Genomic DNA, 18622 nt, shown 5'->3' on the forward strand with positions numbered 1-18622 from the left:
AGTCCACTCATCCTTACGGTGAGGCGGTGTTGAAGGAAAGCAGAGGTTCCACCAGGCCCCCTGATGAGAGAATCCTAACATCAGTGCCCCTTCCTGATAGGTGGCATGGGCGTAAGCCTGAGCCGCCTATCAGGAGCCGGATCCTGGCCTGCATCCCGGTTTGGTGAATGGGGATGCAGGCTAGGACATGGGCTTGGCGAGGGGGTGGAGTGGGTGGAGCAGGAAGGCTTCCCTTGGGTTCGTTCCCTGGCCATTTAAACGGCCCACACCTGGGGCCCTACCTGCTTTTTCCTCGTCGGGTTCCTCGCCCATGGTTCAAGTTGATAGTCAAGGACTTTGCTGTGGTCGCCATTTTATGGGGCTGGGTAGGACTTTGTCCACCGGGCAAATTGGCTCCAACCTGGTGGTTTTGCCTACCTCATAGCAATCGTCGCAACTGAATTGGGCATTGGGACAATCCTTTGTCTTGGATGGAGAGGGGGTTGTAGATTCTGCCTGCTGCTCCAAACGCTGGGGTATCCCGTTAAAGGGATTTGGGGGTCACCCTATTTGATGTAAGTCTTAGGAACCCCTGCCTGGATTGACCTATGTGTAACTTCCAGTGGGCGGGCCGGAAGTACCGTATTTTCCCCTCTATAACACACAGATTTTTTCTTCTAAAAAGTAAGGGGAAATGTCTGTGCATGTTATTGAGCGAATGTGTGGTCCCTGGAGCCGATAGGCGCAAAAATCAGGCAAATATCAATCGTCCGGAGAAGGGATGCCTTGAAAAGAGGAAGCTGCTGCTTTCCTGCATTCTGCCTCAGGGTCTTACTGCCCTCCCGCTTCTGTTTGTTACTGTGTTTGCTCAAACGGAACAAAGAGCAGAGAAAACCCCTCCCCTCCAGGCAAGGAGAGGGGAAAGCAGAGTGTCCTTCCTTCTAATTTCTCTCGTGCTCCGGTGCTGCAACATGCAGGTGGGGGGGAGAGAGAGAGAGCTGGCTGGCTTGGGTGGGTGCGTGGGGGGAACTTTTGCCTTCCTTTCCTCCCTCCGATAAAATCCTTCTCCTGCATTCTTAGCCAGCTGCTTCTCTGCACACCCCTCTCGGTGCTCCTTGTCCCTTCTATGTTTTTCCTTCCCTCCCCACTTAAAACGTGGTTACAAAGCACGGATCCACATGGATCCTCAGGATCTTTGCATAGGGTCACCCCAAATTCACCATCAGATCACATAGCAATGATCTGATGCAAAAACAGGGCTGCAATGGTGCAAAAACGTGGTTACAAAGCATGGATCCACATGGATCCTCAGGATCTTTGCATTGGGCTACCCCAAACTCACCGTCAAATCACATGTCTGTGGCCACAGCATGAAGCACAAAAATGATACACCCACTGTTTCATTCAGAATTTTTTCCCTTGTTTTCCTCCTCTAAAAACTATGTGCGTGTTATGGTCAGGTGCGTGTTATCGAGCGAAAAATACGGTATTTTGATTGTCCCATGCCCAAGCCAAACCTCTTTCATCTGTATTCAATAAGGTTGTGGCCTGTTTCGATCCAAACCCAGTCTCAGCGGTCTTTTATTTATCTGAGGTTGGGGAACGGGGAGCACAATGCCTGGACCCCCAACTACTGAAATTAATGCACATAATGTGGTCATGTTCATTCATATCAGTGGGTCTATTTTGTGTAAAAAATAGTTGGATACCACCCAATAGAAACAAAAAGCAACTAAATCATAAAACAGTCTGTAGGGTTTTAAAGTGCATTATGAGAATTAGGGTGGTCCCCCCCCCCATTATTTCTTTTAACAAAAAAATGGTATTTTGCTATTACTGATGTTAATATAAATATATCCTATATAGGTACAGCCACATGTGGAGGAACTTGAATGTCATGCTTCTTCTGTGCATGCCACCCTCCCCATGCCTACTAATGGCTTGGTGTGCCAAGGGGAAGAAAGACATAAGCAGAACTCCCCAGTACTGAGCTGGATCATGCTCAGACCATAGAGACTAAGCTGCAACCAGGCAGAAGAATACCATTTTCTAATCAAGACACAGTCTTATACCTAGAAATAAGGTTTTACAAATGTTTCCGTATGCTGTTGCTGCGGTGGTGTTTAATGTTGCTTCAGTGCTGGATTTACGTGTTACGCAACAGGAAAATGTGCTAAAGGTCAATCTAAGTAAATCCATTTTAACAGGCCTTCGTTTGTTCTGGGGTCAAATAGTGCAAATGTAAAAACAAAAACAAAAAACCCACTGCCTTACAAAACAGTCCTCAATTTGAAATCTTGAGTCTCTCTGCGAGAACAATGCAAATGTAAAACTGACACAGATGCTTTTCACTACACATCATGTGCACTTCATAAACATGTGGCAGCAAAAGGATAGCACTGGTAAAGTTACTCATAGGAGAAAGTTATCTGATGTACATACTTGTACTGGATGTTGTTGTTTTGAGCTGTTGAACAACAGGATTTATTAATTTCCCAGTTTTTAATTTGCTCTTGCTGGTTCTTCGTCGACGGCCAGTTGGCGGGGCAGAATGAAGGAACCCGATATTTGGTGGTAAAGGCTTCCCCAGTCGGATGTACAGGGCTTCTATTTCTTTCTTCTGCTGAGTCTGCAGCTCAGTAATTTCTTTCATGTGTCTGAAGAACAGAAACAGGTTGTTACATCAAATTCAAAGTGCTGCTTAAGTGTGTGTGTGTGTGTGTGTGTGTGTGTGTGTGTGTGTGTTGGAAACGGTTCAGAAAAGGGCAACGAAAATAATCAAGGGGATGGAGCAACTCCCCTATGAAGAAAGGTTGCAACTTTTTAGTTTAGAGAAAAGGTGAATAAGAGGTGACCTGATAGACATTTATAAAATGATGCAGAAAGCACACAGAGAAAAGTTTTCCTCCCTCTCTCATAACACAAGAACTCATGGACTACTGATGAAGCTGAATGTTGGAAGATTCAGGACAGAGAAAATAAATGCCTTATTCACGTGGCGCACAGCTGAACAATGGGACTCACTCCAACAGCGATGGTCACCAAGCTGGATGGTTTTGAAAGAGGATTAGACAGATTTAAGTAGGAGAAGGCTATGGGATGTTACTAGCATTGATGGCTATGCTCTGCCTCCACAGTTGCAGGCAGCAAGGCTCTTGAATACTTGTTGCTGGAAACCACAGGAGGGGCGAGTGCTTGGATCCTGCCTGCAGGTTTCCCACAGGCTTCTGTTTGGCAGCTGTCAGAACAAGATTCTGCACTAGATGGGTCATTTGCCTGATCCAGAAGACTGTGTGCATGTGTGTGTGTGCGTGTGCGTAAAACACACACACACACACACCGAGAGAGCATATGCCTAATATATAATTTGTACATAGTATCCACATTAGGATCACAGGCAGTCTTTTTCATGCACACTGCATGAGATATATCCCAAACTCTGAGTTAAGCAAATATTTCAATAGAAAACCAGTCATATGATACCACCTCGGACACACACACAAAATCCTGTGTAGGAAAAGAAAAGGAGGCATGACCATGAAGGCTATTAAAAGTTAATACTGAAAAGCTTGTGCATGATGCAGGAGTAGACAGGAAGCCAGTGCAGAGCTTTAAAAAGGAATGACACATGAGAAGAGCAATGAAAAGGGTGAATTATTTTGAAAGAGTGTGGAATAGAGGTGAGGGGACCAAGTTAAGAAAATGGAAAACCAAACAGGAGAAGGTTGCAGTAGTCATGGTAAGAAATAGCGGGGGATTAGCTGGAGGTGCACTGGTCCAGGATGCCAGGATTGAACAACTAATTGAATAGTCCTGGTTGCTCCTCCTTTTCTGTGGCTGTAGGCGACCAAAACAGGGTGGTACTGGTAGCAACTACAGAATAGTAAAACCCAGCTGGCAGCACTGCAGGGCTGTTGGGCAACTGTTGGACAAGAAATAGGTGTGCAAGGCTTTCCTGAGCATCCTCCCTTTCTCCCCAAGTAAATTACTGGTGATTTGGGTGAAAGGAGCATTAGTGAAATGCTGAAGGTGGCCACCGTTGGGAGAAAGGGTGGTGTAGAAATTAAGTAATTAAATAAATGTAATGTAATGTGATCAACAGCAGAGTTGGAGGAAACAAAGTAAGAAGGAAGCTGAAATACGCAAAAAGGAGGAGTTAAAGGTCAGAAGAGAAATTGGAGAGGGAGACTGGGATAAGAAATAGGGTGAACAGTGGCATATATGAATACAGAAGGGGAGGAGTTAGATGAAAGGCGTAGGTTGATACTGTGATGGAAAGGAGGAGAAATGACAAAGAAGATGGCTATGTGGTTTTAGAAGAGGACAGGATCAAAGCTTCACATGAAATTAGATGAGGGCAACAGAATAGTGAGAGAAGGAGGAACAGTTTTTAGGGGCATGGGGGGGGGGACTGGAAGACGTGTCCTGTTAATGGAAAGAAAAACTGTGTTTACTTTATATTAAGCTAACATCCACAAGTGTCATGGATCATGATGACCTTGTTGCTTCTCAGATGTTCTGATATAGGCCTAGTTCTTACTGTGTTGGGACTCTACCACTTCAGACTAAGTGTGAGGTTCATATAACAATTCTATCTTCAACAATGGAAAACACCTATAAAATAAAGAGAAGGGGAATAAGCTGCTCCAACTGAAGAACATAAACCAGACTGGCTCCACCCTCCATTTCTCACAGTCGCCAACCAGATGCCCATGGGAAGTCTGCAAGCAGGACCTGAGCACAACAGCCCTCTCCTCTCCTGAATTCCAGCAACTGGTATTCAGAGGCATGTTGCCTCTTAACAATAGAGGTAGAAGATAGGCATCAGTGTTAGCAGCCACTGACAGCCTCCATGTATTTGTCTAATCCTCCTTTGAAGCCATCCTTCAACCTCAGTCCTTCACCTTTAACCTTACGTGATGCCGTCCAGATACTTGACTGCCAGCTCAGGAGAACTAGGCCAAAGGAAGGAAGTTGATTTACTTGGAATATCAAGCGACTCCAACTTGTAATAAACGCGCAGGAAAGAAACAGAAACGGATTAAATGCTGTAAAAATGTCACAAACGCACAAAATGACACCAGACATTCTGATGGAAATGAAACATACTTTTCCCTCAGGTGCTGCAATTCTTTCTTCATGTCTGCATCTTCAAACTCCGAGTCATTGTCACTGCTCACATATGATGATTGTGAATGGAAAGAAGTTATGTTGATGGTTGGGATTTTTGATCCATGACCGTTAGGAGAATCAAGGCCTTGTGAACTGGACTTTCCAGACTTTTGCAGAAAAGATGAGGTCTTTTTCACGTAGTCATTTCCTGCACTACTGCTCTGTGGTGATGGTGGAGCTGCAGATGGTTTCCTTTGAAGAGATTCATCGCCAGAATCACTAGAATCCTGACCACAAAGTACATCGATAGAGGATGCTGTCTGCACACGCCGCAAAGAAGTCTTCATATCAGGGCTAGAAGGTTGATCATCTAGATAAACATCTGGTGGTGCAGAGTATCTCAAGGAATGCACAGGTGGTAAAGTTAACTCATCCTGTGTACTGACCACTGAAAATCTGCCAATAGTTTTTGCTGGTGTGCTGTCGTGTGTTTCAGCTTGTTTCTCACTACAGCTTGAGTCCACAGAGTCATCCTTTTCAGATTTACTTTTCTCTTCAAGTAACGGCACAGTATTTTCCTTTTCACTCCTCTTAGAAGCATCTTTCTGAGCAACCTGAAGTAACATACAAGAACATGGTCTAGTTGGAGAACATGGGTTGTATCTAATGCTGCTGTTACTTGTGTAATGGACTTCCACTTATGCAACAGAACTTCACTTTCCTCTTCCCCCGCCAGCCTACCACACACCCTCAAAATCTGCTCAATGATTGGGGACCCTCTGAGTCAGATCTGTGGGTGCAGAGAAAGGGTGAGTGGCTTGTGCAGCACTGGAGATAACCCTCTGTCACCAGCCCTAGTTTTGATTACTACACCAGAACACGGAAAGCTGCCTTGTGGTGTGCCAGATCATTTGTCAATTTCTGTATACTGACTGGCAGCAACTCAGGGTATCTAGCAGGAGTCTTTTCCAACCCTATCTTGATATGGGAGAGATTGAATTTGGGACTTCCTGTATGTAAAGCAGGTGCTTTAACACCAAGTGCTTTAAGAATGATATGACAATGTAGAAAGGAAAACAATACACAGGTAAATTGTAAGTTCAGAATACCTGAGGGAGTCCTGATGGTGTGCCAACAGAAGCGGAAGTAATGTTTGCAGCTTGTCCTGTTTAATGCATTGGAAACAAAAATGGACACACATATGAGCAGACATGTTTTTTAAAAAAGCACACACAACGCACACGTAGCTTAATGGTATCGTGCATAGATGCTGCACAAGGCTGAAATCCCGATGTCGATGGGTCATAGCAATGTGCAAGATTACAGCTCATGTCTATAGAACACAATGTAAATTATGATGGCAGATACAAGTTTTGAAACCATCCCAACGTTCATGATGTAAGACTATAAAGAAGAGCCTGCTGGCCCATCTGATCCAGCATTCTGTTCTCACAAGTGACCAACCAGATGCCCAACCAGATGCCCGTGGCAAGCAAGACCTAAGCACAGGAGCTCTCTCCCCCACCTTTGAATATTCAGACACAAGTTCAGTGTAATGAACTGGGCATTTCCACATTTTTCTGCAGAATTGAATGAAAAAGATTAAGAAGGCTTTAATGGAAAGAATTGGATGTTCATCTGCACGCAATGGATATGCTTAACAGCTCTGATAAGCCTTTTCCTTATAAAATCTTTTATACCCTATATTTTGGTCCTTAAAAGGGCTCCCTGGGCAGTGCAATTGAATATATGTGATAAAGGAATGAGATCACAGCTGCTTGCCCCACCCACAGTGAGCACATGATCAGCCCCGGTGTCTGATCTGTGGGTGTTTGATTTGCACTAGAGCTTACATGCAAAAACATCCAACATGTGTAAGCTTGAATTGTAGGCTTGATTCCAATATTATATGTGCAATAATTGTCCTTGCTTTTTCATGCATTCGCCCTATGGAAGCAAGGTCTAAAGGAAGGAGATGTGCCCATGGTGAGTGAGTTTAATACGTGCAGCTCCTCAGCAGATCAGGCTGCATCTACACATTTTACCTCCTCCCAGTCCATGACAAATTACTTTCAGTATTCTAGATTTCAAAATACGAGGGTGGACTGACTTTGAACACAATAGGTATATATGTTCAAACCTCCACCTTTTGCATCTACGCTATAGCATCTAGTTCATACTGGGAAAGTTTTGCAGATTATAGATGGTCATGCAGTCTGCACATGCCACCTCCGGCCACATTAAGACTCCTTAGAAAGGTCAGAGGTATATATGTACACAGGTCAGGTAATTTGGCAACCGGAAATCTCAATCAGATTCTGTATAAAGATGTCTATGATTTTGTCCTTAAATCTTTTCTTTGCTATTGTGACAGGTTGATACTGGCGGTTGTTGTTGTTGTTGTTGTTGTTGATGATGATGATGATGATGATGATTTTTTTGGCCTGAATTAATAACATTGTATAATGCTTGCCTCCTTTTAAAACATAATTATATTTGAAAGAATAAAGGTGCAATCTTAATCCTCAATCCATGATACTTGAAGGGATTAGGAGCTAGTGGGTGTTTCATCAGCAGGCAGGGGGTAGGATGTCTGCCTCTGCAGAGGCCTGAGCTACAGCTGCAGAAAGCATGGCAGAGTCAATACTACAACTGATGGTGTTCCTACCAGCAATAGCTGAAACAGGGGATCAAATAGCACCGTGTTGGGAACAGAGTTGGTCTGGCCAAGAATCTGCTGGATCCTAAGGGGTCCAGCTGCAAGAGATCTGGTACAGCAAAAAAGGGGGGATTAAGTTCCCCTCTACCTTCTGCCTTGACCTGTGCAAGTGGCAAGGTTTCTGATGTGCCTGTAGTTCTGCTGTTCTATTCACCCTGTTGCTCCCAGAAAGGAGTTAGGATGCTCAAGAATGCAGTTCAGTTAATAGCAAGAAAAACATTTCTCCATTTGATTGAGATTCTGCATGGAAATATCAGTCAATATCTTTCAGATTCTAAGTGGTACTAAAACAAAACCCTTTAAAAGGCACTCAGTTATCTGCAAAAACACCCAATGTGATTTTTTATTAAAAACCATGACTTCCTTCTCATAAATAAATAAATAAATGGGAGGTGGGATGAGTGCACTCCTCAGTATATTTGGAAATACTTTCCCCTACTTTCTGTCTATGTGTAGAACAAGACTTGTATAGCAGCTAGATCTATGCCAAATTTGGATAGGGTATATATACATATAAAATATAATGTTTATCGGCCCAGGCTATGTGGTCAAATTAATGTGATCTCATTCACACATTACATGTTGGGGCAAGTATTATCCAAACTGGGTTTAAATGTACCATATTTTGTATCATATGTTAAAAATTTAGATATATTATAACATATCCTTATGCATAACTAGTAAGTAGTTACATATGAATAAAGGCAAATATTTAAGTTTCTGATGTAGTTGCTGAAGCTATATCTGAAGGAACATTCCCAACTGCACATAATTTGATTCCTAGAATTATTGCCAGTCATTGACGTTAGTTGGTCTGAAGGGTATCTATTAGGAAGAATAGACATTAAATTCATTGATGCTACCTGCTCTGCTTGTTGATCCATGAGTTATTTCTGAGGGCTGGATGCTGGTAGATGTAACTTCTGCTTTTCTCACCTTTAATAAAAGGACCATAATACAAATTAACCTTTCAAAAGAAAGCAGAATGTTTGATTTACATAGAAATATGTATGCATCGTCTCTCAAGCTTATTTCATATTTATCCTAAAACAGGTATATCACACACCAGTAACCTGCTTTCTTCCATTTTCCAGGTTCCATGTTAGTCTTTCTTAGATAGCTGAATCTGGGGGTCGTGGATCCTGTCCGATGCCCTGCTGGTGGCTAGGGCCATGGCACGACCCCCCGGTGACATCAGGGGAAGCTTCCAGTTGTATTTGCATCAACAAGCTCCTCCCACTGGTTGTTAACCTTCAAATGACTCCGCGCTGAGTAGGGTGGAGTCATATATTGATTGATTGATCCAATTCCTAAGCCAATACCACTTACATGCTGTAACCAATAAAGCTGTGACCTTATTTAGCCCATTAACCTAAAATGCATGTGTCCTTGTGTCTTATTTATCCCTAAGTGGATGGTGGGTTCTCGACTCACAAACACCAATTCATTAAATTCCAGTGTTGGAGTCATAAGTATGACATAATATGTGTGGAGTGTTTAGGTGTATATTGCAATTTTTAGTAAATTCTAGGGGAACCTAGTTACTATTATGAAATCATCCATACACCAAGGATAATCAATTGAATTTGTTATTCACCTTTGGCCCACCCCTGATTAATGCCTTATAAAGAAGGTAGGCATTTCATGTGGTTATGGCACCCAGGAGGTGCCAGACGGCACTAATAGGGCACTATCAGCCAAAGTTGGTAGTGTGCCAAATCCTGGTTAAAGAGTGCAGGGACTAGCAAATGGCTCAAGCACATCTCTCTCGTGCTCTCCAGTCCCTGGAACTAGGGCCTTTATCCTAAATGAACCCATGCACTGGAGAAAAGTTTCATAGGGTGGGATTCAACTAAGTATGCAATAGTGTGGATGTAATAATGAATTCACAGAGCTAATAGTCGACATGTGTTCATGCTGTTGGCCAAAATAACACCACAACAACTGATATTAGGGTGGGCCCTATTAGGCTTTTGGCAGTTCAGGATCCCAACATGTACTGGATTCTTCTGACAACTCAGCTTCATGTAGCTTTCCTTAAAAAATAAATAAATCTGTTCACTTGTTTAAAAGGTAAAGGGACCCCTGACCATTAGGTCCAGTCGTGGTCGACTCTGGGGTTGCGGTGCTCATCTCACTTTATTGGCTCAGAGAGCCGGCGTACAGCTTCTGGGTCATGTGGCCAGCATGACTAAGCTGCTTCTGGCAAACCAGAGCAGCGCACGGAAATGCCATTTACCTTCCCGCCGGAGCAGTACCTATATATCTACTTGCACTTTGATGTGCTTTTGAACTGCTAGGTTGGCAGGAGCAGGGACGGAGCAATGGGAGCTCACCCTGTCGCGGGGATTCGAACTGCCAACCTTCTGATCGGCAAGCCCTAGGCTCTGTGGTTTAACCCACAGCGACACCTGCGTCCCTTTCACTTGTTACTTTGCCCCAAATTCTTCCCAGGGCGAGATTAGGAGCAGATGTCTGATTTGTGCACGCCTCTCCTCACTTCTATCACTACAGGAAGAAGTTAATAAATGTACTGATAAATGTGTTTATCAGAACAGGAAATCTTCCTTGGGAAATAGAACCCACTAGAAAGGGGCAAAAGATATTGCAGAGTCAATATCTACATGCAGACTTCTTCATTAGACTTGGGGGGGAGGAAGAGCACAGAATTCCTACCTTGATCTCACCTTTGGCAAAATCCTATACATCAAATAATGAGCAGCCAGCCAAATGAGAGAAATAAGGCTATGAATGCAGTATACCTTATTTTCATTCTCATATTCCAATAAGCAATTTCTTAGTTGAAAAAAATATGTTAAGTTTAAAATAAGGCTTGGTTTCACCAATGTTCAGAAAGTAAGGGCCAATGGTAACAACACATTAGAATTTATTTTGATCATGGGCACCAGATTTTTCTCTCTGTGCATAGAACTTTTGAGTGGAGGAGGAAGTAAAGTTTACTTAAAAAAATAATAATTAAGAGGACTTTGTACTATCTTGGTAGTTAGACCTCAAATAGCCTGAAACATAATGCACCCCTCTCAAATGACAAGTTTGGTTTTTGTCTCTTAAGGATAATGACAGTGAGTTTGCAATGTTTGATGAAGGCATGTATTGTACACCACAAAGAAAGAATATTTTTAAAATTTGCACCAATAACTGAGAACCATGTATTTGCTTTGTGAAGCAGACCACACAGCATAACAAGTGCAATAGTTTGAAAAAGGCTACCATCGGCTCTTCGTTTCTGAATTCTGGTTTGCAAAGCCCATAAACTGCAGCACTCTTAGCAGAGGTTTGCATGATTTCTGTGTCAGTGGTACCACAGGCACCACAGCCACAGGTTGACTTGCCGGAACAGGAGACGTGGTGAGTTCAGGTTGATCCTCAGCTGACTTAACATCCATGCCAGCTACAGGAACTTTCAGGTCCAACACAAGCGCAGGCAAAGGTGCCAAGTTAAATTCACCATCTCCTTGGTCTATAGGTACAAAGCTGTCCGGTGTTGCTGCAGATGCAGAAGATGTCGGGACATACTCCTGGTAGAGCAAGTTGCGCAGCTTCTCATCCAGACTCTTTATTGTGTTGTCAGCAAAATCAACTCTTGGTGGCCCTTCACCGTCTGATTCTACAGCACAAGGCGGCTGAGGAGCGCTAACTGCAAGGCCAGTGGATGACGCGGGCTGGGACTGGGCTTGTAACTGGGATGTAGCTGCTGATGAGTGAGGGGGACTTGAAAGCTGAGGTGCTGCTAGAATCAGAGGATCGGGGACAGCAGACACAGGAACTGCCTGGCTTTCAAAAGAAGGAGGCATCTGACTAGGCTGACTGCTGTCTGGCAAGCTGAGGATTTGTGTTGGAGGCTGGTGTTCCAAAATAGTCGCATCAGAGACAGCAGGGAGTGGGTGGGCTTCTGCTGCCTGTGCAGGAACAGTCTGGATCGGCTCTGACATCCCAGCAGTGCCCTGTTCAGCCTCTGTCTCAGGGACACAAGGGTTTTCATCTATTCGTTGGAGTGCCTGCAATGGGGGATTTAGAGGAAGCTGAGCCTCAGGACGTTCTTCGAGTGAAGTTGCACTGGGGGCAGCAGGTGTACCAGGCTGACTGGATGCAACAGGCTGTTGTTGCGGAGGGTACTCTGGTTGGCCTGTGTTGTCAGCAACCTGTTCTGGAGCACATGGAGCCATCACTGGGGGTGTTGCAGTGGATGTTTCTGGCTGGACCTGTGGAAGGGAGGTTGGTGCTGCAGTGGAGACTTGTGTCAGAGGAGCAGCAGGAGGAGTTGCTTTGGGGCTGTCCGTGGCACTCCTTTGACTTGAAAGCTGCTGATGGGCTGTGTTTGTGGGTTTGTCTGTTGCTGTAGAGCTCTGCTGCTGATCATCTGACTGTTCTACATCTGTAAATAACAGAAAAGGAAACCCTGAGTTCAGAGAATGGCACTTCCATTTGTAGCCTCAAATGGAGCCTCAAACATATGACCAGAAATGTAAGAGCAGAATGATAAAATGCTTTAAACAGCTGACGTGCTCTCCTTGTCTTAAAGCAGTTTTAAAACAGATGATTTTCTGTATGTAAACAAGAATATTGTGTACATTTTGTTTTACATCTACAGCTAAAACGTGATCATAACGACAGGCTACTCTCGCTTACTATAACAGCTATATATAGCAATTTTTCTAATGCAAGATGTATTGCCCCTTATTGGCTATTAGTAGTAATGATGCACTGCCCCATTTCAACCAACTGGAAAATTGAGATTAATAGCAAGGTGGTGCATGCATTACAGAGTCTTTAAAATTCATTTATGTGACAGGAACTTCAATTACATCTACGCATGTAAAACAAAAAGGATCAAGTTCAATGTTCATAAATGCGTACTCTTTTGTAGCAAGGTTTTGACACTAATTTGCCTCTAACTTGTTCTGCTTGCCCTTGGCTATTCCAATTCTCTTGAGTAATGAATGATTGAAATAAATGCCTTTTCCGGGGAAAGCTAATTGCTACTTTAAAGCTATGGGACCCACACATTTGTGGATGGCTTCTGCGTGCAACTGCCTCTGCATTATTGATTGTGGCCCATCAAACCCTGGTGACAAAAGAAATGAAAATCCTGAAGATGGTATCTTAAATAACTCCAAATATATTTTTATTGGCCACGTAGTTAGTTTTAAATGCTTTCCTGCTATATCTTTTCACTTTCCCATGTGTTTCCTTTTTGAAAAATAGTAAATGAGGTTTTAAAAGGTAGCGAGTTTTCTCTTATGCTATGATTTTTGTGTAAGTGCCTGGAAGGACAGGAACATATAGGAATTCTATGATTTGTTCTTAAATCTTTAAAGTTCTCAAGTACCTGGAGCGTCGGCCTGTTTTGCACTTTGAGGAGCTGGTGAAGTGAATTCTGGTGCTTCAGCAGCTGGATTTTCCACAACAGGACAAATGATAAACCACCGCTTTCCTGTATGCAGAACTAATCACAAAAGGAGGGTTGGAATGGTCACTATTTCTATATCAAACACGGGCAAGAGGCTGATATTGCTCCAATGAAATCAGCACATAATGCAAAAGATACACTGTCTTTAACTTCAAGAAGAAATTCAAAACACAATAATGCAGGATTACCACATTTAAAGATGATGCTTCCCCAAGGCTGATAGAAATAATGAAGTCTAGAGCAATGGCTACAGTCATGCTTGCAGCCTAATCCTAGACATGTTTCTTCAAGAACAGGGGTGAGCAAACATGCCAATATCAGTTTCTCCCAATTTCTTATCCATCTTAAATTCAGTTCTCTACATTTCCACAGGAGTTTTATTTTATTTTTCTTTAAAAAAGTCATCATGAAAATTCATTAGTAAGTTTCTCCTAATATACACATTTTTGAACAGAGTTCTGTGGAATATACGCAGAGCAATTTCCCCTGATATATTGCATTTTTATGCACATTTCATTGTAGTATATGCATTTTTGTAAACATTATTGGACTGGAGAACTGCACTGCAAAATTTGGAAAAGTCTGAATTCTGACTGATGGCAGTGTTTCAGTTCTTATATTTTTTCAAAATAAAAAAATTTCTTCCAGTAGCACCTTAAAGACCAACTAAGTTAGTTCTTGGTATGAGCTTTCGTGTGCATGCACACTTCTTCAGATACACTGAAACAGAAGTTGCCAGATCCTTCTATATATTTTTTCAGAAAGTCTGAGCAAGGTAGGTTCACTTTTAATGCAAACAGAACTGAATTTCCCTGCCATCCCTACTCAGAAATAAATCTCACCGTGTGCAGGTAATTGTGCACAGAAGCACAGTGTTGCATTCAGACCATAACAAAATTGGGTTCATTAATTTCAACAGGCTTCCTATGAACAAAATTTAGAATAGCACCCATAATAAGTGAATTGAAAGCTAGAAGCAATCTTTGCAGGATTTTGAGGCTTAGGCTATGTGTTTTAGATTTCATCTTCTGCCAAAAACTGTAGACTATCAGAAAGCCACAATTAATATGCTTACACTTATCTTTTATGTCTGCAGTAGTGCATATATGCACATGTAGAGACAAACCTCTTTTGAGGTGGAAAGGTATCCTGAAGGATGGAAGTGTCACCAGCACAGCGCTACTATGATATTCATCACTGATTTGCCAACGTAAGTAAGAGTCAGGAAGAAACATTACTTGCAATAGGGTGAACAATCAGTCAGTGCTCTTTTCCCTTTAATGTAATGGTGCCATCTAGCAAGACTAATAGCAGTTGGAAGACTGTTCCCCCGTGACACTAATCAGACTTAAGCTTGGGGCTTGCTCTGTAGAATGTTTAGTGGCTGGGCTGATGAACTCTAAAAATAGATAATTGTCAGTGATATCCAATATAGATTAATTGCTTTACAGGGTTTTTTTGTGGGGGGCAGGGGCGGGTTGTCACTTATATAATCATGGAAACACTTTTACCATTCTGTTGGTACACTGGCATTCTTGCCTGGGATTGCCGATTCACCTATTTAAAATGAAAAAGACCATTAGTAGTCTGCAGGCATGTATCTGTGGTTGAAAGTTCTGCTTAATGAAATAAGCAAAAAATATTATACTATTACATAGTTCTTTTAGTGGAAGCTGTTGAAGACAATTGGAGTAGACTTTCATCTACCTTTGGTGGGATGGGTTTTTTTTAGCAATACCTCGTTGTTTTCCAGCCTGCACGTGTCTTGCTGAGGGCTTGCACCCTGATCAGAACTTCGTTCCCCTTCTGTATCTTCACTAAGCATATCTTCTGCTTTGTCAATGATTTCTTTCAGTTGCTCTATAAATATCTCTTTCTCAGTAGGCAATATAAATTCGTTTTCTACCTATAGGGATACACAGATATATATATTTTTAAACTGCATTCTCTTTAGTGTTCGCTCTGTAGTAACTTCATAACAAGAAGTAACTGTATGGCCAATTTAAATATTTTAAAAATAGCATGCAGTGGAAAGAAGTTCCACATATATGGAACTGGGTGTGTATGACGCTTTACATTTGAAATGAACGAATCTTTTCCCTGGCCAACAGAGCTGAGCAAAGCTACAGAAATTATTCATTGCTCTTATGTAACTGACCTATCTTGATTAAGCAGTAAATGAATGCATTAGCGCATGAGAGGCATTTCAAAATATGCACAAGCTTCAAGGACTAGTTGATGGGTCACTGGGAACTTTCAACTTGCCCTGCTTATGCCAGAGCAATTAAGGATAGCATATTGAATATCTCTGAGCCAAATTAGCAGCAGTATTCATGAACACCTGAAGCATCTGTTGCACATATGCAACAATAATAAATTGTGACTAGCATGTATGAAGGCCAGAGTAGCACCTCTCATCCCACACGGCACACTGACTTCCCAAACAGTAAGGAGAAGAGTGCAAAAGTGGGTCACTCATTGGGAGGTAAGATAACATCCCCTCTTACTATTAGCCTGTGTGTATAGTCTAAGTCTAGCTTCCCCTTCCTGCTTACCAGGCATCAACAAAGAGACCCCTTTTTCTTTTATTCTTCTTCTGGGAGGATGAGCACACTGCAGAGCAAAGCATCAGCTTGCAACCACCAGCCATAGTCACTTCCTAAGAACTCCTCTGGGTCCATATGGGTCCCAGGGTCAATTTGAAGAGGCCAGCCCTTCGCTTTGACGTGATCCCAGCCAACTCAGAAGGTTTAAAGAAGAAGAAGTTAAAAATAATTAAAAATAGGAGGGGTAGGAAGCCTTGGCATGTGGTTTCCATGGGTGCCAGGGTGTCTATCAGCACCATACTGCGCACCAACACACATCCAGAAATGGGATGCTAAACAGAAATCAGGCTGCACCTCAATAGCTCCCTTCTGAACGATCAGAAATACTTTTCTGTGGCTGTACTAAGAAGGCGGTGGCATCAATTCAGCTAATGAATCTAAAGAAAGATCTTACCATGTAAGTAGCAATTTCTTCTGGTGCATCGCCATCTAAATCAAACTTAAATGTAACCATTTTGTGATTGTGTGTTTCTAGCTGGCATTCCACCATCTTATCCCCTGTGTTGCATACCTATAAAAAGAATCAATAATTATTTCTAACACTCCTAAAGGAGCCCAGGGTGGCAAAAACATATCATTCATAAATATTCTGTCATTAAAGTAATTCTCCCAACCAGAAATTTCAGGGTTGCCAGAAATAGTATCTTTTACCCATGAGTGGGTAGAACAGGAATATAAATATATAAGTAAGTCTTAAGCAAATGTAGCTGACTTACATTTAAAATTGTCAGTTTGGGCCTGTTGGATTTTTCCTGGCGTGAACGAGTACGTGTTGATTTCTTATGCTTCTTGGAAGATTTTCCTTCCTGTTTACTACTTCCACTTGTTCCTTCAAAACTGTCACTCATCTCTTTACCAGAAGCCACATCAGGACTCATGTAACTTTGCAATAAGGAGTAAAATGAAGACAGAAGACAAATAGTATGAACATGCAGCATTCTTTTAAAAGCTCCCCCTCAAAATCAGCACAAACTCTTTAGAACATGCCTTTTTGCAAGAGATCAAAGGTCCACCTCATTAGGTATTCCGTCTCTAATGCTGCCAGCAAGATTTTTACTATGAATTTTAACTGCCATGTTCACTGACAGATCTATCCATCAATGTGTCTAAATTTAGTATTTCTTTTTATTTGTCCAGAACCTACTGAGAAGCAGTACTCACTTGGTGACCTACTGGCAAACTACATTTGGCTTGGAGGGTCCCAAGCTATGCATTGGTAGAAGAGGATATTTATAAATAAAATTTAAGATTCTGTGCTTCCTGTTTCATCCAGGCTTTGACTGCACAGAATTTGCTCAAATCAAACAGTCCCTGATATCAAATTAGGAAACAGACATCAGATGGACAACTATTTCTTTCAGCTGTTTAAATGCATTTATGTTTTTAATTAAAAATATCCTCATGCTCTTCTCTCAGTGTACCTTTGGAAACATAATGACTAAGAACAACAACAAAACTGAAGATTTTGGGGGGGTCTGGAACAGTGTTTTTAAAATGGTGTTCTGATTAGATGATCAACAGCGGAAGACAAGTTGTCGAAAATACAATTTCTCCATTATTATTAAATGTTTCTGCGGTACACATCAGCACAGTCTTGGGAGCTGCAGCAGCAGGGGTGTTGCTAGCCACATGCTTGGTGTTTCGCAGGGGTTCTTTGGCTTCATGTGCCTGTTTCTCTGCTGTAACAAGAATACACAAACCAAGGATGTAAACTGCAGGCTTCTTTCTCCCCCAGCCCTAGACAGAGGGGAGAAATAAGTGCTTTTCCAGCCCTAGGCTCCTTGCTAGCCCCCGTCGTTTGGGAACGGCTAAGCATAGGGCCAGCAAAATGCTTCTTTCTCTTTCTTTTAACTAATCAGCAGTTACTCAACCCCAGCTGTTGAGCAGAGATTAATCCCCGCTTAGTTTGGCTGCATGCACCTTCTGGGAACAGGCACCCACACCCAATGCAGTACTGAACCCTCATCCTCCCACCTATCAGTTGACATCACAAGGGATGTAGGATGATTGACAGGCTTGGGGAAATGGCCTTGTGGGCCAAACTGGACTCCTGAGTGGACAAAGATTAGCCTGCAAGCTGGAGGTTCTCCACCCCTGCCCTAGAAAATGTTTCAAATCATCTTCACCTCTGCGGGAATTTGCGTAGACATGATAACATTTAACAATTGGTATGCCACTGTACTAGACAAATGGTGAGGATACCTTTCACAGCTCTGTGATAGTGACTGCTGCTTTTCCATTATTCCATGCTCCTAAAATGGAAAGAAGAAACAGTTTTTTCACCAGAGGCATGCTGCAAAATTAATATTTGTGTGCAAATCCAGCCACGGCCTAGCACTTGTAATTCCCATTGATTTCAATGGCCAACTTTGTGCCAGCATAGCAAACAATCTTTAAGGACACCCTCTCTTTGAGGAAATTACTAGTCATAATGCCTTTGAAGCTGTTTCCCCTATGGAGCAGCATCATGTGCTAGCACTGCTATCAGGTGAATCAGCTGGTAATATCCGCAGTGGCAAGTTTCAGCCAAAGACTAACAAAAGACCAATCTTTAAAATGCAGGTCACTTTATATTATTATCACTATGCTATTGTGGTGGGAAACTGAATAAAGAAGCATTGGTTTATGGAAAGGAAGGTACTCAGAAAGCTGTGGAATGAATATAAATATGAAGAACGAAGATTTTGAATTATTTCTTATAAAGAACTTATAAATATCATTGAGAGGAGGATCATAAAAAATTCACAGGAGGTGAATTGATTTTAGGAGACTCTA

General features: G+C 42.3%; 1 protein-coding gene across 33 annotated transcripts in view; it reads right to left on the reverse strand.

Annotated features, from left to right (window-relative positions):
• WNK2 (WNK lysine deficient protein kinase 2) overlaps positions 1 to 18622 on the reverse strand; it is a 115047-nt gene that overhangs the window by 29504 nt on the left and 66921 nt on the right. For all 33 annotated transcript variants that reach the window (XR_014522448.1, XR_014522449.1, XR_014522450.1 and 30 more), the window contains 11 exons: positions 18050 to 18099; positions 16564 to 16729; positions 16242 to 16358; positions 14980 to 15147; positions 14753 to 14798; positions 13161 to 13277; positions 11164 to 12206; positions 8674 to 8746; positions 6201 to 6256; positions 5089 to 5705; positions 2422 to 2636 (listed from right to left, as the gene is read on the reverse strand). Coding sequence is in view for 29 of the 33 variants with exons in the window: in XM_083489094.1 (XP_083345220.1) it covers positions 2422 to 2636; positions 5089 to 5705; positions 6201 to 6256; positions 8674 to 8746; positions 11164 to 12206; positions 13161 to 13277; positions 14753 to 14798; positions 14980 to 15147; positions 16242 to 16358; positions 16564 to 16729; positions 18050 to 18099 (2668 nt within the window). In the remaining 4 variants the exon portion in view is untranslated. The remainder of the gene's footprint in view (positions 1 to 2421; positions 2637 to 5088; positions 5706 to 6200; positions 6257 to 8673; positions 8747 to 11163; positions 12207 to 13160; positions 13278 to 14752; positions 14799 to 14979; positions 15148 to 16241; positions 16359 to 16563; positions 16730 to 18049; positions 18100 to 18622) is intronic.

The sequence above is a fragment of the Podarcis liolepis genome, assembly GCF_965112155.1.
Source record: "Podarcis liolepis genome assembly, chromosome: 2".
NCBI lineage: Eukaryota > Metazoa > Chordata > Lepidosauria > Squamata > Lacertidae > Podarcis > Podarcis liolepis.